The 23,795-nt window shown below is 44.5% G+C and overlaps 1 protein-coding gene across 6 annotated transcripts in view; it reads right to left on the reverse strand.

The window, feature by feature from the left end:
* DYNC2H1 (dynein cytoplasmic 2 heavy chain 1) overlaps positions 1-23,795 on the reverse strand; it is a 256,601-nt gene that overhangs the window by 26,033 nt on the left and 206,773 nt on the right. For all 6 annotated transcript variants that reach the window (XM_059418474.1, XM_059418477.1, XM_059418470.1 and 3 more), the window contains one exon: positions 9,046-9,135. In XM_059418474.1, coding sequence (XP_059274457.1) covers positions 9,046-9,135 — 90 coding nt within the window. The remainder of the gene's footprint in view (positions 1-9,045; positions 9,136-23,795) is intronic.

Genomic DNA, 23,795 nt, shown 5'->3' on the forward strand with positions numbered 1-23,795 from the left:
TATGGTGCCTCCATCAGAAAGGATGAATACCCAACTTTTGTAGCAACATGGACGGGACTGGAAGAGATTCTGCTGAGTGAAATAAGTCAAGCAGAGAGAGTCAACTATCATATGATTTCACTTACTTGTGGAGCATAAGGAATAACACGGAGGACATTGGGAGATAGAGAGGAGAAGGGAGTTGGGGGAAATCGGAGGGGGAGACGACCCATGAGAGACTGCGGACTCTGAGAAACAAACGGAGGGTTTGTGAGGGGAAGGGAGTGAGGGGTTGGGTAAGTCTGGTGGTGGGTATTAAGGAGGGCACGTATTGCATGGAGCACTGGGTGTGGTGCATAAACAATGAATCTTGGAACACTGAAAAAATAAAATTTAAAAAATAGAAAAATATTTTACTGAGATTTTAAAAATCAGAGGTTTAAAAAAAGCATAACAAATTGCAGATCTAGATTAGCCATCATTTTTAGGACATTTAGTAAAAAAAGAGTTTTTTGAGATTTACTTAAGGTAAGGATTTTCTGTTCAAGGTGCTTCCTAGAAAACATATTACTGAAAAGTACTTTGCTGAGCTATTTGTACGGGGTGCCGACAGCTGGGTAGCCTCCCTGAGGGCTCACTTCTGTGCTCTTTGCAACTGCAGTCCAATGAACCTACCGCCCAGAGCCCTTCCACAGGGTGCGCAGGTGCAGCCGGCTGGGTGCAAGGGGCTCAGGACACGGGGCTCTGACGACAGAAGGCACAGAACCGAAGGTGAAGGAAACCAGGACCACGTGCTCCAGTTACACTGGCCACGCCACCATGTGGCGAGGGCTTTCAGGGACTCAGGATGGTTCACGACCTCCTGGGACAGGCTCTGACTACAGCAAGAAAACTGTGGACAAGTTTGCTAGAGGAGGCAGGTGGCCAGACAGAGCAGGGGAAGAGCTGAGGCCCCTGGGCCTGGAAACTGCAGGGACACCAGCCACTGGGGCAGCTTAGGGAGCAGCTAGAGGTTCACCAGCGGCCTCACCCCAGGACCTGGCCCTTTTGGGAGCATGCGCAGGGAAGGAGCCCTGGGGCTGGTGACCCCAGGGCTGACAGGATCTTATTATCATATCATTTGCATTGCTGTGTCCCCTGCACCCTCTATAGATGCTGCTTCCTGAAGATGGGGGATGTGAGCAGCTGCCCAGGCCTGAGGGAGGAAGCCGGGGTGGGGGATATGAGAAGGAGCACCTGGGAAAGGGGAGACCACAGAGACCCCCAAGCACAGGATGTGGCAGTCCGTGGGCTCAGGCTGTTCCTCTGTCTGGGGGCTGGACCCTTCCCTTGGAGAGCCCAGACCCGGGCAGAGTCCCGCAGCCCCGGGACACCCACACTGGCCTTCTGCGGCCACACCACGGCTGTGGGACACAGAGGGTCCCTGCAGCTAGGTCCTTCCTGAGCTCACAAGCCCACACCCTGACGGGGGCGGGCAGTGCTGATACACGGGCGCCCACAGGCCCGCCTCCTGCGGGGACCACGGCCTGTCTGTGGAGCCTGCGGATGCTGTGGGAGCCCTGGGGGGTCTGCTGACACGGTCTCCGCAGGCCTCCGCAGTGAGGAGCCTCTTATTATGCCGCGCCAGTAGCCGCTGAAATTGGTATGCATGTGACCAAAGCGAGATGCAGATAAAAATTCAGGGAAGATTTTGTTATCTTGAAAGCCAATTATGTTGCTATATTGTCACATTTCTAGAACTGAGATTTATCTTCTGCAAGCAGTTTATAGGCTCGCTTCCGCACAACTGCAGACGATCACAGACCACAGACTACCACTTAGTATTCCGAATGTGCAAGACAGCTGACCACAGGCAGAATTTACTAGCTGAGAGTGTGGAGAAATTACTGTCCCTGTACAAAATGGAACTCCTAAAATCCGGTAATACTACTGCTATAGCAATAGCTCTATTTTACTGGGTCATATTTCGGTTATGCACTCTAAGTTCATTTTATGATAGTGACAAAACAGTTTAAAGCTTGGCTGTATGTTAATCATAAATCTCAGGATTTGGGCTAAGATGTATTTTTTTCATGAAATTCCACTATTAATCTATTTATTTGTTATCTATTTCCTTCACTAAATGTAGAGATTCCTGTTGGCAGGAATTCATGATTTCCTCATTACTGTGTACTTCCAGCACTTAGAATAATGGAGACACAAAACAGAAGCTCCATAAATAGTGAGTGAATGAGTGAAAGAATGAATGAATATGAATTAAAAAGATCCATCACATACGTGTTCTGGCTGAGTACCGTATAGAAAAATAGGGATGTTAGAGGTTTTAGAGAGCAAACAGACTGCTTTTTCAATTCTGTTGATATGCCTTCCTATGCATACTTTTGCAGTGTGCCTACTATGTGTAAAACCTTATACTAGGGACTGTGAGAGTTACTAAAAGGAGTTGGAAAATAAAGACTTTTCTAGGAAGGCAAAGTACTGCAGAACTTTCCAAAGTAGAGTCAGATATCCCAGAATACAAATGAAAAACTAAAAAGATAATTTTAGTAAGACTGCCTTTAACAACTAGGGTTTCAAGAGAAAATAAAGCAAATCTTCAAATGTTAGATTAGAGAGTAAAAAATTAAACTGTAACATCTATCGGGCAGACTTAAATAGAAATTAAATCTCATAAGCATGTCACAGATGCAACAGAATACATATTGGGGGGTAAATCACGAAGGTTAAGGAAATGTCAAAGAGATTCATGTCAGTTTCCTTGAGAATAGCCCTAACCGTGATCGAATCATTCATTTATACATTAGATACTGAAAAGCTACCTGTGCAAGTCCCTGTTCCACATGCTTGGATAGAGCAGTAAACAGACAAAAATGTCTGCCCCTCTGAAGCTTCCGGGGGGAACACAAAGAAAATTCAGGGAAATGCAGAGAGCATCAGCTGGGGATGTAGGCTCCAGAGAAAAACGAAGAAGGAAAGGAGGGGGCTACGACCTGAAACAGCGTGGCCAAGGAAGGCCTTGCTGAGAGGACGGTGGGGCAAAGAGCTTAGAGACAGAAAATCCCTTCAGTGAGAATCTGGGGGCAGCACCTCGGGCCGAGGAAGCGGCAAGAATATAAGCCTGGGGAGGGGGTGCCGGTCTGGTCACTGGACAGCCCCGAGGCCAGCGAGGCTGCGGCAAAGGACATGAGGCAGTGGAGAGAGGAGGAAACCAACAGGGAAAATGTGTGACCTTCACCTGACCTTCACCTGCCAGGGGGTGGGGGGTGGGGGGGATGGAAGGACGGTGTGACTCGGGAGATAAGATGTCTCGAGGATATTCCCAGGAGAGGAGGGGCAGTGTCTCATTCATGCTGTAGCCAGAACATCCAGGCTGCTTGGCTGAGAACCAACGGGGGGGCACGGGGAGAAGCAGCACAGGTAGGTGGTGGCCGCACTGATAATGACATTGGTCCAGGAAGTGGCAGGTCAGGTGGTACATGTGAGTGTTCTCGAATGTAGAAGCAAGATCATGTTTCTGTCGGGCTGGACACACACGAAGAGAGGACGGAGTTAACAGTGATTCTGAGATTCTCAGCCTCTGTCACAGGAAGGAAGGAGGAGTCAATGACTCTTGCGGCAATGGCTGTATGGAGAGAGGCCAACGTAAAACGTTTCAAGTGGGAGAGTGAAAATCTTTCTAAAATGGTGCTGATAGTTTATGGAATGATCAAAAACTGGCACGTTTTTAAAGAAAGGGCAGTTGAGAGTGAGTTCTTTCATTTACCATGTAATTCCTGTAAACAGTTTAACTATTCTTGAAATTGGGGTTGCATTTCTCCCATCTTTAAAAACGGAAATTACACCCACCTCATGTGCTGTAAATATTACCTGATCTCATGTACAGCATATATGTGCCTAGTCTCCAGAATGAGCTCAGTTCTTACGAATATCTGTTTTCTCTTTTCTGTCCTTCATGAGATCATTTTAAAAAATCTGGGGGGGCGCCTGGGTGGCTCAGTGGGTTAAAACCTCTGCCTTTGGCTCAGGTCAGGATCTCAGGGTCCTGGGATCAAGCCCCACATCAGGCTTTCTGCTCGGCGGGGAGCCTGCTTCCTCCTCTCTCTGCCTGCCTCTCTGCCTACTTGTGATCTCTGTCTGTCAAGTAAATAAATAAATAAAATCTTTAAAAAAAAAAAGTCTGAATATATAAAGTGGCACAATGACAAGAAAAACAACCTGAAGCTCAGATTTTACATCTAGGAAAATGAGAAGGGCTACTTAGATGAACCTAAAAAGGGTGTCATGAGACGTCGAGATCCAGAAATGCCGGTTCGAGTCCTTAGAGAACAGTCAAGGTCAAAGAGGGAAGAGTAAGAACTAGAGGCTCTCAAGATTGTTTTCAGTGACCAGTCTTCTCCAAGTGAAGAGGAGAAGTAAAATGTAACAAATTGAAGAAGTAATCTGTGTGGCTAAGGTCACAAGAAGCATCTTAGCAGACACCTTAGAAACTGTGCCTGAATATTATCTGATCATAAGATAGAACACAACATCTAAAAAGAATCTCAGGAAAAACAGAGGGAGGGATGAGTAGGGACTGAGAGCCAGGCAAGGGAAAGGTCTGCTTCCGGCACTGCCGGGTGCGGAGGGTAGGAGAGGACCCAGTGTAACAGCACTGTGGGCAGAAGGGGGGCCGTGGCAACCTGGTACCGCACCCACTTCGGGCCTTGTCCACGATGAACCCTGGCCCTGGCAGGAGGAGCCACTTGGGCAGAGTGGGGACGGGGGGGACACAGAGAGACTCTAGGTGACACCACATCTGATATTTTCTCCCAGAGTTTCGTTGTTTAGATGGATAGCTGTTTGGGGCGCCTAGAGGCTCTGCAGGCTGAACGACCAACTTAGTTTGAGCTCAGGTCACCATCTCCTGCCGTGGGGTGGAGCAGGAGTCCGGCTTCGCGCTCAGTGCAGAGTCTGCGGCAGATGCTTTCTCTGTCCCCCGCCCCCCCCACTTGCTCTCTCTCTCTCTAATAAATAAATAAATAATCTTAAAGGGAGAGAGAGAGTTGTTTAGATTGCTGTTGCTTGTTTAGTTATCTTTACTCCCTGAAAGACCTTAAGGAGCATTTATATGACGTGCTAACGCTGGTGTTCACTACTTCTGTTTACTGTTCAGATCTTCCCAGCCTTCAAAGTTGCTAAAGGTTGATATACATAAGTAACAAGATTTTAACATAAGAAGGAAGGGTGGCCAAATATGGTCGTATACAAGTATATCGGCCAGGGGCTTGAGTTAGAACGATAATCACCACCACTACCACCATCATCGTCCCGGGTAGAGCTGAAGCCATCACTATCAACTGTAAAACAGAGGACACGGAACCTAAGCAGAAACTCAGGCCTAGAAAATGCGCCTGTGAGCCTGCCACTGGCACACGGCGGTCCGAGTCTGGTCAGCAGTACAAGGACGGTGTGGACACAGCACACAGTCCGTGTGTGGACACAGTCCGTCCACATGGTCAGAGTACTGCTCTGCCACCCCAGCCCGACCGGGTCCCAGAGGCGAAGGTCCGTGCATGCTGCTGGGACAGAAGCAGCTCACGAGCTGGGAAGGAACAGAACTGCGGGTGTGCGGCCAAGGGACCCGGCTGCGGGAGGTGGAGAATAGGAAGACGGAGAAACAAAGGCAAAGGCTGGCACCAAAGTATGTCGGAATTTGCAACAACCAGCCCAGGAGACTCGGAATATACGGGCTAGACACGCTGCGGGGGTAGTCAGGACGCCAAGAAGAAACAAAGCCTGGAAATCAGGAGCCAAAGAAACTCTAAGATGTTATTTCCAAAGAAAAGGCAGAAAAACCTGAAGCCAGAGAAATACTTCCCGAATCCCCACAGGAAATAACCTATCTTGTCCATTCGCCTGTTCATTCAGCGGACAGTATGCTATATTAGAAATACGGGGGTGGGGGCAGTTCTTGCTCTAGAAGATCTTGCTGAGAGGAGCCCAGAGAATGGACGCCAGGATCCCCGAAGACTCTTCAGCGGCGACTCCTTGGGGGCATAGGGGGTCTCTAGCTCTCCACAAATCACCAACCTTCAATCTTCAACCCCTGGCCACACAGCGGACTAAGACGCCACATGCAATCTTCACCTCTAAAATGATCTAGTTTCCCTTCCTCGGGATCTGCAAGAGGTTCCCAAGGATCAACTGTCATTCCTTCATAAGGTCTTGTGACTTGACCCTTCCTGCCCCTCCCGCCTACTCTCTGTGCTCCTCTCCTCCCTGTGCTCAGTGCTACCTCTGGACGCCTGCCCCCTCCCCTTGCCTGGCGCACTCTGGCCTCTCCCCAGTGGTGGGCTAAGTCCTCCTGCGCCCTAGGCCAGGTATCGCTCCCCTGCTCCCTGTCCCCCGGGACCTCCTGCTGCTTGCTCCAGGGCACCATAATTCCTGCAGGGTGTGTACCCTTGCTGATTCTGTTGTCCCTCTTCTCTGAGACACTGCAAGGACAGTTCCCTAGAACACAGCGTGTCTGTTCACCACTCTGCACGGCTACCTCAGAGAAGGGCTGGACGCCACGGCGGAAACTTCAGGTCAGAAATGACACCTGCGAGGCAGCAACTGTACCAGCTTCCTGACCGTTTCCCTCACGCCCCACTTCAAGCAGCTGCTCCCGGTACCTTGACTGAATGAAGGAATCAAGGCATCAGTGCACGGACACTACCTCACCCGGGCCAGGCTCCACTTATCTGCTCGGAACCCTGTCGCGAGCAGGCTCCATGGGGGACACCCCCAGCAGTGCTCTTTTCCTTCTACATCCTGCCTCCAAATGATGTGCTCTGGGTGGTGAACGCTGCACACCTGCCCGAGGCAGTCTCAGCGTCCAGGCATCACAAGCACCCGAGCTGCCATTGTCACGCAGCACCAACAGTGCCTGTGTGTCCTCACCCTGACTACCCCCGCAGTGTGTCTAGCCCGTATATTCCCCATCCACACGGCTCCAAGCTGCTCTGGACCTTGACCCGGGACATATAGATGGCACCTGTGAGTTCCAGATGCCAGAAGTTACCGCAGGAAGGTAGTCAACTCTGTACGTTTATAACCACACACACAAAAATTGATAGGAAAAAAAAAACAAGTGGAAAAAACCATGCTCCTAAGTGGTGGCTGAAATGACAAATATTGCTATTCCCTGGTTAGAAGGACAGGAGACAAGCTAAGGTCAAGGGCCAGGAGGGTGCTTTACCATGACAATTCAGGCGAAATGACTATAAAGGTTTTAAGAAATTACACAGTGGAAGTGACAGTGGAAAGGTTTTCAGCTGTGATGATGGGTATTCAACACACTTAGTATCAACGATCGTGCCAGAAAATTGTAATTCATGAAAAACTGTTTTATATGTTAAATGCAATATCCACATGTTTACGGTCATATGCACATAATTAAGCGCATATGCACATATATGACACAGGGTAGTGTAGGCTACTATTTCCAGCTAATAAAGACAGTTCCTGCCCCGATAAGTACAGTGAGGAATGCTAACAACGCGTGAACGGACACATGATCACAGCCGTGCAGTCAGAACACACCAAGAACTTGGGAGCATTCTGTTTTCCTGAGTTACGTGCGGACTACTGTGTCCTTCGTCCCTACCCCCACCCTCCTTCCCGCCTTCCTTCGCTCCCATCTTCTGCCATTTATTGCTTCTGTGTATGTCTAGGCACAGGGACAGACAGAAAATCAGTCCTGACTGGTTCTTCTCTGCCTGCTGATTTTAAAGTCATTTTCAGATCCAGTAATTTTTTCTCCAATAATCCTACAACCCAGAGATTAGTCATATTAGAAGCCAAACAAATGTTCTGACGAGCTTGGCCCCTTAAAAGAGGTCTCATTTGTAGAGGGGCACAACAGAGCAGGAAGGGAGGGGAGAGGAGGAACAGAGGAAGGGACGAGCCCCTGCAGGCAGTGCCCCTGAGCTAAGAACAGCAAAGTCCAGCACTTGGGTCAAAGAGGAGCCTTCACCCGCAGAAGGTCAACTTCTTCTGTACTAGCACAAAGAGGAGAGGGCGGGCTCAGAAGGGTGGGACTTCTCAAAGGGTCGCATTTCACAGCTTGAATTTTCTCTGTAATGCAGAATGTGAGGGGTTGGGCCAAGGGAAACGGGAGGTGGTAACAGAAAGGTTTTCAGGAAAGCAGTGCACTGAGGGAAGAGGCCTGGTGGAACCAGGGGCAGGGCCAGCCCTTCCCGCATGGGACCCTGTGCAGCCCCTGAGCTCAGCAGCTTGTGTGTGGACAGAGACTAACCCTAGGGCCCTCTTTCTAGGAAGGATGAGGCACGAGGGAGAGTGAGACAAGATAATGAAGTTTCTGAAAGGGGATAAAGTTATGGGCTGTGGATTCCAGGCTGAGTCGGGAGGTTCCAGAAAGAGACAGGGCAAACTCTAAGCAGGAAGAACCCAGAGTCTAGTTCAAAGGTGTCCAGGGGTTCAAAGGCGGAGCCAGCATGAGCGGTGACACAGCTGCAGCTGGACGTGCTTCCTCAAGGAGGCCTCACGACCACAGCAGTCATGGTAAAGAAGCCATTTGTGTAGCAGGTGCGGTAGCACAAGATGAAGGGAGTGAGACACCGCGAAACCACATGGGGGAAGGGCTACACTGCTCACCCCGCTAACCAGCAGCATGTGCTACTCCTTCCAGAAAATGACTCTAGACCATTCCTCATTCCACTCAGTTCTCCTGCAAGTTCCCTGACTGGTCCCTCGGAAAAAAAACTTGATTTGCTAAGAAAAGAAAAAAAAGGAAAATAGCAGCTCCCTCCGGGGATGGGTCATGCTCCACAGTGACTTAGTTACAGCTAGGAATCGGTGTCAGTTACCGACTGTCTGACTCACATACAGTAAACGTGTAGATCCTTCTCTACATTCCCAAAAGGTAGGAAGTGAGCAAAAAACCCCACACGACCATTTTAAAGGAGTGCCCTGTCTACACTGAGGACAGCAGAGGACATGACCTCACGCTCTCTGTACAGCCACGTGTCCATGGGTCCCCAATGCACGGCACCCTCCACGTGCCGCTCAGTAGTGCGCTCTTACCTGGATGGCGAGGGCTCGAGCTACCAGACCACGCAGGTACTGTAAGGGATCTTCAGGGCCTTCCCACTTGCTCTGCCATGCAAGAGGACACTGCAACCGAAAAAGGGTCCAAATTAAGTTTCCATGTATAGTATTACATACAAAAGACCTTTAACACTAATGTGATGGGGAAATATTTTGGCATAATCCACATTATGTGTATCATGAATGTATTCCCTTAAGATACATCTGTTTTCCTTTGATCTTATTATAATAAAAATAAATGACAGAGACAGAATGAATTAATCTGTTTCTCTAAAAGGATATTGTTCTAACTTGGCTATTGTTGATGCGGCTATAAACACGGGAGTGTGCACCTCTTTGAGTCGGTGGTTCTGTATCCTTTTGGTAAATACCTAGTAGCGCGACTGCTGGACTGAGGGTAGCTCTGAATGACGACAGATGCACGGATAAAGAGAAGGTGGTCTGTGCAGACAACGGAATATTACTCGGCCCTTAAATGGAATGAGACCTTGCCATTTGCAATAACATGGATGGAACTAGAGGGGGTTTTGCTGAGCGACATCAGTCGGTCAGAGAAAGAGAAACACCACATGATTTCACCATACGTGGAATTTAAGAAACAAACAGGTGAACACAGGGGAAGGGGGAAAGAAGGAGGGAAGGAAACCACAAGAGATGCTTGACTGCAGGGACCTGTAGTACTGATGGGGGAAGAGACGGAAGGGGCGGGCTAGATGGGGGATGGGCATCAAGGAGGGCACGGGTCGTGATGAGCCCTGGGTGGTGTGTACGTGATGGATCAGTAAATTCTACTCCTGAAACCAATTCCATCACATATGTTAACTAACTAGAATTTAAATAGAAACTTGAAAAAAACAGGATTTTTTAAAGTAACATTTTTGAAACAATAAGCAAACTGCTATGTACAAAGTAGCAAACTGTGTTTTCTAAAAACAGTATCTAGCACACAAAGAAATCAAATTAAAATAGACAAGTTCACTTTATAAGTGGTAAAGATTTAAAAAAAGTCTTGGTTCCTTCAGAATTTCTTCAGATTCTAAACAGAGAAGTATAATGGAAATTTCATCCCCAAAACCACCTTGAACTACATGATGAAGAGAGAAGAAATTTTAAAAGTGCTCTCAATTAAAGTTAAATATAGGTAAATAAAACCATTCCAAAAGAGTTATCTTTTAAATACTGACCTTCTACTAACTGGTATTCTCTAAAAAAACATAATTCTTTACTTTACAACATTCTTCAAGTTCATGTTCATCATACCTTTTCTACGAGGGTTTGCTGGACTTTCCAAACATTATATAAATATTCAAACTTCTTAAGTGTAATAATAGTAAATAATTATTATTATTTAGGAGAATAATATAAGGAGAAAACATCAATTTCATACCCCCAAGCACTGCCTGATTACACAGTAAAGGTACAACACCAGGGAACAGACCAACAACACACGGAAAACAGAAATTATAAGATGACGGGAATTCATAGCATAAAAGAGCCTTAGAAATATCTGGTTCAATGACTTCACACGTGTGAAGTAAGCTTTCCTTAGAATATGGCAGAAAAGTGCCTGAACGGTGCTCTGAACTAAGACAGGTGCTGTGGTTTTCAAACAGGCCCCCAAGTGTCCAAGGCTTCTCGCCCAGGGACCCAAAGGAGTGCCCCTCTCCTTAAATAATGGTCCCGTAAGCATGGCAGCGGTGACCCTGTGCCAGTCTCCAGGTCCAGGCCTAAGAAATCAGGGGTGCCTGGATGGCTCAGTGGGTTAAGCCTAAGAAATCAGGGGTGCCTGGATGGCTCAGTGGGTTAAGCCTCTGCCTTCGGCTCAGGTCATGATTCCAGGGTTCTGGGATCGAACCCCGCATCAGGCTCTCTGCTCAGCAGGGAGTCTGCTTCCCTCTCCTATCTTGTGAGACTTGTGATCTTGGAACCATTCACCAGATCTAGAAGCCCAGTTTTGGGAGAGGCCCCCGTGGAGATGGCCGGAGGCTCCTGGTTCTCCATCAGCACTGACCCGCCAGCTGCATGCACAGCGGTGAGGAAGGGACAAGCTGTCTTCACCAAATCCAATCCACATCTCAGGTTTCCAAGCTTAAAATAAAGGAGTTTCTACAATGACATTTTAAGCCAGCAGGTGTTGGTGGACTCTGCCATATGGTGATGGGGATTTTGGTGTCCTCCCAGGAAGAGATGAGGCCCCTGTCCCCGCCCCATGAGTACGAGCTTGGTGACAACTACAATACTGCAGGTGTGATGCGGCCTCACATTCAGGGTTCAGGTCTAGGCCTTCACAGGTTAGTGGCTCTCCGGCTCTGCTTCCTGAGGTATATGCTCTCAGAGCCAGGATCTAATGGGGCACGGAAGCGAAGCAGGCTGTGCGCAGAGACCAGGTAGGGATGTCCGTACAAGGGGCACCCGAGGCCTCCAGCCACCCGTCCAGCAGAGCACCCACCCCGCGGCCAGCCATCAGCACCAGCTGGCCGGCTCTGTGATGATCAGCCAGCGAGCAGGTCCCCCCACTGGAAGCTGAGCCCAGACCAGCCTGCGCCCCACACCCAGCCACAACTCCTTGCGCAGGCGCTACACAACCAACTCCGCTTGCTTTCAGCCAGTAAGTCTCAGGGAGGTCCACCAGGTGGCAATTAATAACTGATACACCAGGTTGTCACGTTCTCAGTATTAGGCTTTCCTACTGCAGAAAGAAAGCTTCTCTGCGGCGTGTGTTACATCAAGTGGTATGTCACTGTGATGGGGAAGCACCAAGGTGCTCCTGGTGACCTAGCCACTGGGTGTCTATGGCGTGGTGGATGCCCTCACCTGGAGCAGAACTGGGTCCAGTGACGTGACTTGAATGGAAGAGCACAGTGAAAGTGCTGAGGTGCCACCGGGCAACAAGGCTCCTGCTAGCCTCCTCCCCACCCCCAGTCTCCCCAACCCCTGCTCTCCGTGTCTGCTGTGCTGTGTGCTTCCATACCGAGCTGCCTGTGGAGAGAGGAACTGACAGCGTCCGGAGCAGTCGGCAGGGACCAGAGGCTGCCGGCTGCCAGGCTGTCTGCGCCTTCAGAGAGAGTGATGACAGCAGCCCCAGCTGACCCCTGACTGCAGGGTGTGGGGGCCTGGCACAGAGTGCACGCTGAGTCCCACCACGACTCCTGCCCACAGGAGCAGAGACACGGGAAGTTCTGCTGTTTTATGCCTTGAAGCTGTAAGGCAATATACCACAATCGTGAGAGTTACCAACATCAGGGTCAGGGTCAAACCATCAGCGAATGGTCAAGCTCTCTCTGTTCACCAGTTGAGCGATGACTATGGACAGTGCTAATCTCAGAACAGTACAGAGGGTCGGGAGTACTTAGGAGACCTTTTCAAGAACAAAAGAGTTTGTGAGCACCATTTCTCCCCTCCACACAGCAGCCTGCACACGCGGACACCAGGGGAGTGAGCACACCATCCACCGAATCCGCTGGTTAACACCGTAGCTCCCACGCACGCTTCCTTATGAACACGCACCCAAAGCCTTGCTGTGGCCTCACTGACAGGGGCAGCAGCACTGCCCCAGGGAGAAGGGACGATGACCACACTCGCCAGCAGGACGGCAGCCCCCACAGCGGGCTGGGGCAGGCATCTGGTCTGACTACAGGCCCCGCCCACCAAGGAAACCCCAGGGGACAACGGCAGGAAAGTGCCCTGCAGCTGGGCGTTGACCCGAAAGTGAAAAGGACGATTCCAGAATACACATGCACGCTTCCATTCAACGTGCCATCCTTACAAGGACCAAGACATGGAAGGAACCACGTGCTCATCAGTGGACGAATGGACAAGGAGCTGCCACACACTCTCTCTCTTTCCATCTTGAAAAAGAAGGAAACTATTTGGGACAATATGGGTGAACCTAGAGGCTATTGAACTAGGTATAATTATTATACTGTATGATTTTACCTCTATGTGGAATCTAAAAAACAACAAACAGAAGAAAACAGAGACCCACAAATACAGAGAACAAACAGGCAGTTGCCAGAGGAGAGGAAGGGTAGGGGACTAGAAAGTATGACCTGTAGGGTGTCTAATGTAGTATGTATATAAAAAAAATCTGAATAATAAAAATAAAATAAAAGGTACAATCTTACAGTTATAAAATAAATAAGACATGGGGGTGCAATGTACAGAATAAGGAACACAGTTACTACGGTGACAGCTTCAGATGGGGACGGGAGGTCACTTCCTAATGCATGTGAATGGCAATCGCTACACTGTACACAGGAAACCAGACTCTGTCAAGTACAAATATCAAGAATGTGTCACATAGCATGTTCGGACATTTCTATAGAAACAATTAAATGTAAGCCTCACAATTCACAGACCTGTACCCCTGGGGCAAATAATACATCATATGTTAATAAAAATAATTAATTTTAAAAGGTTAAAAAATGATTAAATCCAGGAAGTCATAGTAAAGGATGTGGTGTGATGTTCTGAGAGCTGTGTGGGATTTCGGCAAGCGCAGAAAGAACGGGAGGGAGCGAGCGCAGCGGACACCACCTGGACGCCACCTCTGTGCACCACGGTGCTGGTGCATGAGCGGCCCCGTCTCTTGCCCCTCACGATGACCCTCAGGAGCAAGGACTCCTCCCACTGCCGTGGCACAGAGGATGAACAGGGCACAGGGACAGGAGAGCCCGCCTGGAGCAGGTGAAGCCAGGAACAGGTGAAGGCCATGTCCACGGTGCAGCCCAGACCACCTCCCCGCCGGGTCTGTGTGTCTGTCAGCATCAGCCCTTCCCATCCTGCTCGACGCACCCGGCACTATGTGAGGTTCAACACAAGACAACTACGAATTGGGAATTAAAAACTGTAATGATGGGAAAACGAAGGCTTAGAACAGGTTAATGTACCAGGCTTTTTTTTTTTTTTTTCCTAAACTAAATGTTATAGAAGTGAAGCCCCAGATTAAACTAAACAGGACCTCTTTTTGCTCCCAATCTCTTCCCTAACAGATGTCACAGAAGCAGAACAGGGGAGGGGCCATTGTTCACTCTCTACCCCCTTCAAGCACCAGTCAAGTACGCGGTTATTCAGCAAGCTTGTGCTACCCAGCCGCTGTCTGTCAGTCACTCGTTAGGTGCTCCGGTCACACGATGACCACACCCGCTATTTGTGACAGCCTGTGCGAGGAGGCAGGGACACAGAAGAGACACTGCAGTCTGTACAGCCAGCTCCCCGATAACACAGGAACTGTGCTCAGGAAACACAGAGCTAGTGTCCACCACGTCCACACTGCCCACAAGGGTGAGCGTCATTGAAGGCTTTCTGGTGAGATAACACCGGGTAGATCTCAAGGGGTGAAACAGTCTACACTCCGGGAGGAAAAGGGAGAACAATTAATAGGGGAGACATTAATTAAGTAAGGACCAGACCAAGAGGCTCTTTGGAGTCCACACTAAGGAGTTTAATCAGGAAAGCAAGGACAACAAGACCCAAAAAAGCTTGAACTGGGCACGGGACCCAACCTGACTTGAATGGGAGATTACCCGGTAGGTGCAGGAAGAAGTGCACTTGGGCATGAACGTGATGGCAGGAAGGGAGTCGGGAAGCTGCCGTGCTACGTGAGGCAGAAGCCAGCGAGGACGGCCACCGGCACAAGAGGAGACCGGTGAGGACGGCAAACACGGCTGCGGTCTGGGCTTGGCCGGGGCACGTGCTATTCCAAGCGTGGGACCTCCATGCACCTCTGCTCTTCAAAACGACCCGCAGATGGAGGCATCACCGTGAGCCCCGTTACAAATATTTAGAAACGGAGCAAGGGGAAGTTTCAGTGGCCTGAACAAGGAAGTACTGTAGTATAATCTTGGATATCTTCATTTCTCCTCTACAATTTCAGTGTTGATTTCATGAACCTTAAACATAGCACTATGCTGAGTGACTCATTTTCGTGTGTTGAACAGTGGAGCTGTCTTTCAGACTGCCGAACCCTGTCCCTGCACTCAGAAAAGCCAAGTGCTGACGTCTGCCTGTGCAGGGGATACCAGTAACCCACAGCACACACCTGCTGAGGTCAGAGGAAATGTCTGGGAAGCTTCCGTTGACTCGAGTCTCCTGTAGTCCCCGAAACTGGGAGACAGCCTCGTAACCAATGCTTACTCAAGCACTAGAAGCTGCAATGAGATGTTATAGTGTGTGCGGTAAAAAGGATTCGGTTCAAAATTTGTTTTGAAAAAGGGGGGTAGCCTGATAGGGAGTTCAAAGTAATAGCTATAAAGGTATTCACTAGACTGGACAGAAGAAAGAACTCAGTGAGAACTTCAATAAAGAAATAGAAAATATAAAAAAGAACCAGACAGAGCTGAAAATATAAGAACTAAAATGAAAAGCACACTAGAGGGGATCATCCACACACTAGAGGATGCAGGATGGATAAGCGATCTGCAGAGTGGTAGGAGGCAACGGGTGAACAGCCAAAAAATTAATACATAAATAAATTAATTAATTAATAAAAAGACAACAACAACAACAATAAGGAGCAGTTAAGGATATCTACAACAATATCAAGTGTCATAATATTCACAATACAGGAGTCCCAAAAGTTGAAGAGAGAAAGGGAAGAAAACAGACTTGGGAGAAATAATAGCTGAAAACAACCCTAAACTGAGAAGGAAACACAGAGAACCCAGAGGCCACACCAAGACACATAATAACTAAAATGCCAAAAATAAAAGATGAAGAGAGAATCTTGAAAGTGGCATGAGAAAAACAACTAATTACATACGAAGGAATTCCTACAAGGCTATGATTTGATTTTTTAACAGAAACTTTGCAGACTAGACAGGGGTGGTAAGATATATTCAAAGTGCTAATAGGAAAAACCTGTAGCCAAAAATACTCTACCTGGGAAGATTATCATTTAGAATTAAAGGAGAAATAGTGTCTCTCAGATAAACAAAAATTAAAGGAGTTTACCACCACCAACCAGGCCTTACAAAAAATGTTCAAGAAACTTCTTCAAGTAAAAAATTGTGAAATGGAAAAATTTTACTGGTAAAAGCAAACTTATAGTAAAGGTAGTAAATTAATCACTTATAAAAGCCCATTTGAAGGTTAAAATACGAATGTAATAAAGTCGAATGTATCTACAAAAATTAGTCAAAGGACCACAATTAAAAAGCTATAAATTATAACATATAGGTAAAATGTGGAGGGGGTTGTAAAATGTACTGCTTTTAGAATGTGTTCAAACTTAAGTGACCATCAACTTAATATACTCGCTATTCATACAGGATATTATCTATCAATACAATGGTAACCTCAAAAAGAAAGCGTAAAAGAGATGCACAAAAATGAAAGAGAAAAAAATCCAAGCCTTACACTAAAGAAAGTCATGAATCAAAAGGGAAAAGAGAGAAGAAATGAACAGAAAAGAATTACAAAACAATCAGAAAACAATGAACAAAACAGCAGTAAGTACAAAGCTGTAAATAATTACTTAAAATGTAAATGGACTAAACGCTCCATTCAAAAGACAGAGGGTGTCAGAATGGATAAAAATCAAGACCCATCTTTATGCTGCCTGCAAGGGAGTCATTTCAGACCTAAAGACACACACAGACTGAAAGTGAAGGATGGAAGAAGATACATCATGCAGACAGAATGAAAAAAAAAAAGGAGGGCAGCAATACTCTATCATACAAAATACACTTCAAAACAAAGACTGTAAGAAAAGACAAAGAAGTGTATTGCATAACGATAAGGATCAATCCAACAAGAAAACACAAAACCTGTAAACACCTTTACATCCCTGTAAGGACATGTAAATACACAAAGGAACCATTAAGGTTCCTTTATGAACCTCCCTAAGAGGGAGACACTGACAGATAATGGGGCTTTAACACACTACTTACATCAATGGGCAGATCATCCAAGTAGAAAGTCAATAAAGGAACACTGGCCTTGAACATATGAGGTCAGATGGATTTAAGAGATACAGACAGAGGCTTCCATTCAAAAATGCAGACACTTACTCTCCAAGGGCACACGGAACATCCTCCAGAACAGACCACACATGAGGCCACAAAACAAGTCTCAATACTTAAAAAAGTTGGAATCATGTCCAGCATCTTTTCCAATCACAATGATATGAAACTAGAAATCACAAGAAAAACACCCTGAAAAGCACACACATGTGGACGCTCAACAACCAAAGGCTCGGTGAGAAACAGAGGAGATCAAATACCCGGAGACAAATCAACATGGTAGCAGCATGATCCAAAACCTCTGAGACACAGCGAAACAGTTTCGAAGAAGCAACTTTACGGTGTTAAAGGCTTCCTTCAAGAAACAATAAAAATCCCAAACAACCTAACCTTACACCTAAAGGAACAATAACAACCAACATAACCCAAAGTTAATGGAAGGAAAGAAATAATAAAGATCAGAGGGGAATAAATGAAACAGAGATTTTAAAAAAACAAAAAAAACCAGCAAAGGTCAATAAAATTAAGGGCTTGTTCTTTTTTTAAAAAAGATAAACAAAATTGATAAACTGTTAGGCTGACTCATTAAGGAAAGAAAAAAAAAAACCCAGACAGTATTCAAATATTATCCGAAATGAATGAGTAGAAGCTGTACCCTATGCCACAGCAATACAAAGGAGTATAAGAGATTACTCCAAAAAACTATATGCCAGCAAATTGGACAACCTAGAAGGAATAAATTCCTAAAAAGAAATATTCTTATAAGACTAAATCAGGAAAAAAACCAGAAAATCTGAACAGACCAATAACTAGCAACAAAATTGAATCAGCAATCAAAAATCTCCCAACAAAAGTCTAGGACCAGATGGCTTCACAGGTGGATTTTACTATTTAAAAAAGAGTTAATATTTCAAATTACTCCAAAAAATAGAAGAGTAAAGAATGCTTCTAAATTCATTTTATGAGGTCAGCTTAAACCACACAAAGACATTATGAAAGACAGAAAGAGAAAGAATGAATGAAAGGAAAGAAGAAAGAAAAGGAAAGGAAAGGAAAAAGAAAAATACAGGCTAATATCACTGGTGAACATAGATGCAAAAATCTTCAACAAAATAGCAAACCAAATTCAACAATACATTAAAATAATCATTCACCAAGATCAAAATGGGATTATTCCCAGGATGCAAGGATGGTTCAATATCCACAAATCAATCAGCTGAACTCCCTCTAATTTCAGAAGACTTTCATTACTCCCTAAAACTACTCTGTACCCATATACTCACTTCTCAGTTCCCCCATAAACAAAGGATGATTTTTAATTTATTTTAGTCTTTAATTTCTTTCAGTGATGTTTTGTAGTTTTCAACATACAAGCCTTGCTCTCTTTTTCTTACTTTTATCACCATGTCTTTATTCTTTTTCATACTATTTTCAGTGGAGTTGCTTTCTTAATTTCACTCTGGATAGTCTAAATGCTATGAACTAGCATTCACTGCTACTGTATAGAAATGCAACTTCTATATATTGATATTCTTATTGTAATTTTAATATTCATTTTCCTAATGATTGATACTAAGCATTTTTAATTGTTTTTAAGTGTATTTATGTAAGTAATCTCTATATCCAACATGGGGCTTGAACTCACGACCCCAAGATCAAGAGTTGCATGTTCCACTGACTAAGCCAGCCAGGCACCCTTGATACTAAGAATTTTTTTATGTGCCTCTTTGTCATCTGAATATCTTCCTTTTATTCCTTAATTAAGTATAATTAAAAAGTGTTATCTTAGTTTCAGGTGTACAATATGATTCAATACACTTGTCAGAATGGTTACAATCAAAAACACAAGGAATGGGGCGCCTGGGTGGCTTAATGGGTTAAGCCTCTGCCTTCAGCTCAGGTCATGATTCCAGGGCACTGGGATCGAGCCATGCATCCGGCTCTCTGCTCAGCGGGGAGCCTGCTTCCTCCTCTCTCTCTGCCTGCCTCTCTGCCTACTTGTGATCTCTCTGTCCAATAAATAAATATTTAAAAAACACACACACACAAGGAATAACAAGTGTTAGCGTGGATGTGGAGAAAAGGAACCCCTGTGCGCTGCTGGTGGGAATGCAAATTGGTGCAGCCACTGTGTACAACAGTATGCAGGCTCTTCAAAAAACAAAAAATAGAATTAACGTATGATCCTATAATTCCACTATAAGGTATTCACCCAGAGATGACAAAAACATGAATTTGAAAAAGATATATGCACCCCTCTGTTTATTGCAATAGCCAAGAGAAGGGAAGTGTCCATCCATAGATTAATAGATAAAGAAAATGTGGTACCAAGAGGTATACCTCTTGTTAAAGGGTCTATTCAAGGTGTTTTTTGTGTTTGTTTGTTTTTTTTTTTTAATTTGGAATGCTTGTCTTCTCATTAATGAGTTGTACTTGAAAAAAAAAAATTCTAGATACATGTTCCTTTATTGGGTCTCTGTCTAGCTAACCTTTCTCCTGTTTGTGGCTAACTTTTTATATTCAAAATAATATAATCAATTTGGGGATACTTTTTATGTATGTTTAGAGATACAAGGGTAGGGTTTTAATTCTTTTTTTTTTTTTTTTTTTTTTTGCCTTTGGCTCTTCAATTGTTCTAGTACTGTCTATTAAAGAGATTTCCTCTCCTTAATTGCTGTAGCATACTTGGTGAAATCAACTGATCATACATCAGTGGGTCTTTTCCCAGACTCTTCATTCCATTCCATATCTATCTTTATGCCTGGACTGCAGTACTTTGATCATATCTTCACAACAGTTCTAGGAATCAAGTTGAGCAAGATCTTCCATTTTATTCTTTTCCAAAACTATTTAGGGTACACTAGGTCTTTTTATTTTTACAAAAAATATTAGAAACAAACTGTCAATCACAACAAAAAGATTCTGTAGAGGTTTTGACTGGCAGTGTTTTGAATCTCTTGACTAATTTGGGAAGAATTAGTGTCTTAACAATGCTGGATCTCCTGATACATGAACACAGTACATCTTTCAGGGCTCTTCTTTAATTTTACTCATCAAAGCTTTGTGGTTTTCAATGAATACAAAAGTGTTACATATCTTTTTTGTCAATTTCACCCTGATAGGTGGTCTTTCTATTACTGCAAAGAGTACTTTTTAATTTCAATTTTCAGTAGCTGGTTCCAGAATATGTATCATTTTTATATATTTACCTTGCATCCCACAACCTTGTTAAACTTAAAGGTTCTTACTAGCTCTAAATATTTTGGTAGATTCCTTAAAACAATAAAAACAGATGACCATATCCTCTGCAAATAAAGACAAGCTTCCTTCTTCCTTTCCAGTCTGCATGCCTTATTTCTTTTCCTGAACTTGTTGTGCTAGCTAGTGAAATACTGGACAGGAGTAGTGAGAGTGGACCTCAGTGCCTTATTTCTGATTCCAAGGGGGAAAGCAGTTGGTCCTTTGCTATTATGTTACAGCTTTTTCACAGATGCCCTTTATCTGGTTGAGATGACCCATTACTCTAATCCTGACTTGCTGAAAGCTTTTATCATGACTGGATGTTGACTTTTGTCTAATGCCTTTTCTGTGTCTACTGAGAATATCATGTAATTTTTACTAGTCTATTAAAATGATAAATAACATTTTTTTTAATTCAACCTTATATTCCTAGAATAAACTTTACCCTTTCATATTTTGTTGAACTTAATTTCCTAATATCTTGTTAAGAAGTTTTGGGTCTATGGTGAGGAAGGAAATTTATCTACACATTTTCTGTATTATGCTGTCCTTCTTAGCTTTTATTATCGGGCAATGCTGGTCTCAGGAAGCTCAGGGACGTATTCCTACCTCTTCTATTTTCTGGAAGAGTTTAGATAGAGTGGGTATTATTTCTTTCTTAAATATTTATTAGATTTCAGCAGTGAATTCTAGGAGCTCTCTTCATGGGAAAGTTTGTAACAAATTCAAATTCTTTAATAGAAAGTATAGGTTCTAGACTATTTCTTTTGAATAAGCTTTGGTGGTTTGAATCTTTCAAGGAATTCTTACATCTCACCTAAGTTGTTGAACTTATGAGCATAGAGCTGTTAAAAATATTCTATTATGGGGTGCCTGGGTGGCTCAGTGGGTTAAAGCCTCTGCCTTCGGCTCAGGTCATGATCCCAGGGTCCTGGGATCGAGCCCCACATCAGGCTCTCTGCTCTGTGGGGAGTCTGCTTCCTCCTCTCTCTCTCTCTCTGCCTGCCTTTCTGCCTGCTTGTGATCTCTGTCTGTCAAATAAGTAAATAAAATCTTTAAAAAATTTTCTAAAAAAAAATATTCTATTATGCTTTTAATGTCTGTAGAAACTGTAGTGATGTCTCTTATCTTATTCCTGATACTGGTAACTTCACACTTCTCTCTTTATTTGCTTATCTTTCTTTTGGACTATTTAAGGAAAGGTTGTATTTCCCTCTTATGTCTTATATTGGCTCATTACACATACCTCTGTGGTATTTTAACTTTATTTTTATTGGTTGCTTTAGGATTTATAGTACACATCTTTAACTTACTACAGCCTACCTTTTAAAAAAAATAAATATTAGGTGATATTACTAAAACTCCAATAATACTAATAAAACTTCACATATAGCACAAAGTCTTAGAACACCGTACTTCCATTTCCACTTGCTAAATGAATAAAAAAGGACAAGGGGAAGAATAAACTTCGGAGTTAAAAATCTTTGCTTAAAAAAAAAAGCATATATTCTCTTATCATGCAAATTAACAGTACTAAATTAGGGATACTGAAGGAGAATTCCAAGATACTAGAGATTCAGGATATACGTGGGCCCCCTTGTACTAACATAAATCAGCAGGAAATGATTCCCATTTGTGAGTGCAGCTAATAAAAGTCGGATTTAAGTGACGCTAGAGATGAGGAGGTAGGGCGGTTCCATCCCGGTACGTGATAAGTCTTCAGAGATGAGTATGTGGAGTTCAGTGCTCACAAAGCTGCTAAGTGCCCCTTGTGACAAAGACGACCCTGCCACTGCACAAAGCATGCACAAACTACTCAGTGGCGGAGGAGGTGGGGAGAGCACTGATGCAGGAGACACAACGCCAGGACGGCAGAATGGGCTCGGCCTCTTTATGGGACAGCTTCTCCTTTTAGCTTTAGCTTTCTGACCTAAGTGAAGGGACACATTGAGAGCAGAGTGCAAAAGTGCTCGGAACTAGGAAAATGTCACATAAAACACAAGGTATTACTTTATTCTAATGGAAAAATGCAAATCACTCACTGTTAATAATTATCATTAGGTAAAATAGTTGATGACTTTTTAAAGCACTATTTCCATGAAGGTAGATAAATTTTAAAAGAGGAAGCCTTTAAGAAAAGTTGGAGGTTTCCCCAAACATTCTATAAGAATGAACATCTTCTCTTTTCCCCTAAGATTTACAGACCAGTGATGGGGGTGGTCACAGACAGTGATGAGTGAAGTGGGGAGAGCTGGAAGGTGATGCAGCAGGTGCTTCTGCCAGTTTTTATGGGAATTCTGACTACACGATGTGTTTCTAGTACACTGGCATGCATCAGAGCCATCTGAAGGGACTGATACAATGCAGACTGCAGGGAACATGAGTGTGAGTCATACAGTCAGGGGTGGGGCCCAAGAACGCACGCTACCAAGTTCTCAGGTGATGTGGACGTTCCTGCTCTGAAGACCACACTTGGAGAAGCAATGACCAAGACCCTGGCAGAGAAAAGAGTGAAAGGAGAAAACTACGCAGCAGGGAGATCCTAGCTCTTACACATCTTGATGCTCCACAGTGAAGTTCTACATGCGTATCTGAACAGAGCGCATATTTGAAAGATGAAATCATTTTGTACTGTATCTTTTAATTTCTTATCTTTTAACTTGTAATTTACAGCCTGTATCCTAATATGTAAAAGAAGAGTAACAATATTTAGCAGTACTGTTCCTCTTTAACAAATTATAATTGTGACTTTTTACAAAAAAAGTTTTACAGAAACAAAGAAGTAAAAAATGTTGTAATTCTAAGAAAATTCTTACTCCAGTCATGTCAGACACCATGAGAAAATGTCATGTACTATTTCCTACATTACATTAAATCATATCACTGAATACAGAACTTGTTGCATTCAAATGTAATAAAACATTAAATTTTTACCTTGAAATGAATGGGATAATACTAGATTCACAATTTTTGGTAAAACTCATTGGAAAGTATTGGAGAACAGTGTGGAGATTCCTCAAGAAATTAAAAATAGAACTTCCCTATGACCCTGCAATTACACTACTGGGTATTTACCCCAAAGATACAGATGTAGTGAAAAGAAGGGCCATCTGTACCTCAATGTTTATAGCAGCAATGGCCATGGTCGCCCAACTGTGGAAAGAACCAAGATGCCCTTCAACAGATGAATGGATAAGGAAGATGTGGTCCATATACACTATGGAGTCTTATGCCTCCATCAGAAAGGATGAATACCCAACTTTTGTAGCAACATGGATGGGACTGGAGGAGATTATACTGAGTGAAATAAGTCAAACAGAGAGAGTCAATTATCATATGGTTTCACTTATGTGTGGAGCATAACAAATAGCATGGAGGACAAGGGGAGATGGAGAGGAGAAGGGAGTTGGAGGAAATTGGAAGGGGAGGTGAACCATGAGAGACTATGGACTCTGAAAAACAATCTGAGGGATTTGACGTGGCAGGGGCTGGGAGGTTGGGGTACCAGGTGGTGGGTATTATAGA

Source organism: Mustela nigripes, chromosome 1 (genome assembly GCF_022355385.1).
Source record: "Mustela nigripes isolate SB6536 chromosome 1, MUSNIG.SB6536, whole genome shotgun sequence".
NCBI lineage: Eukaryota > Metazoa > Chordata > Mammalia > Carnivora > Mustelidae > Mustela > Mustela nigripes.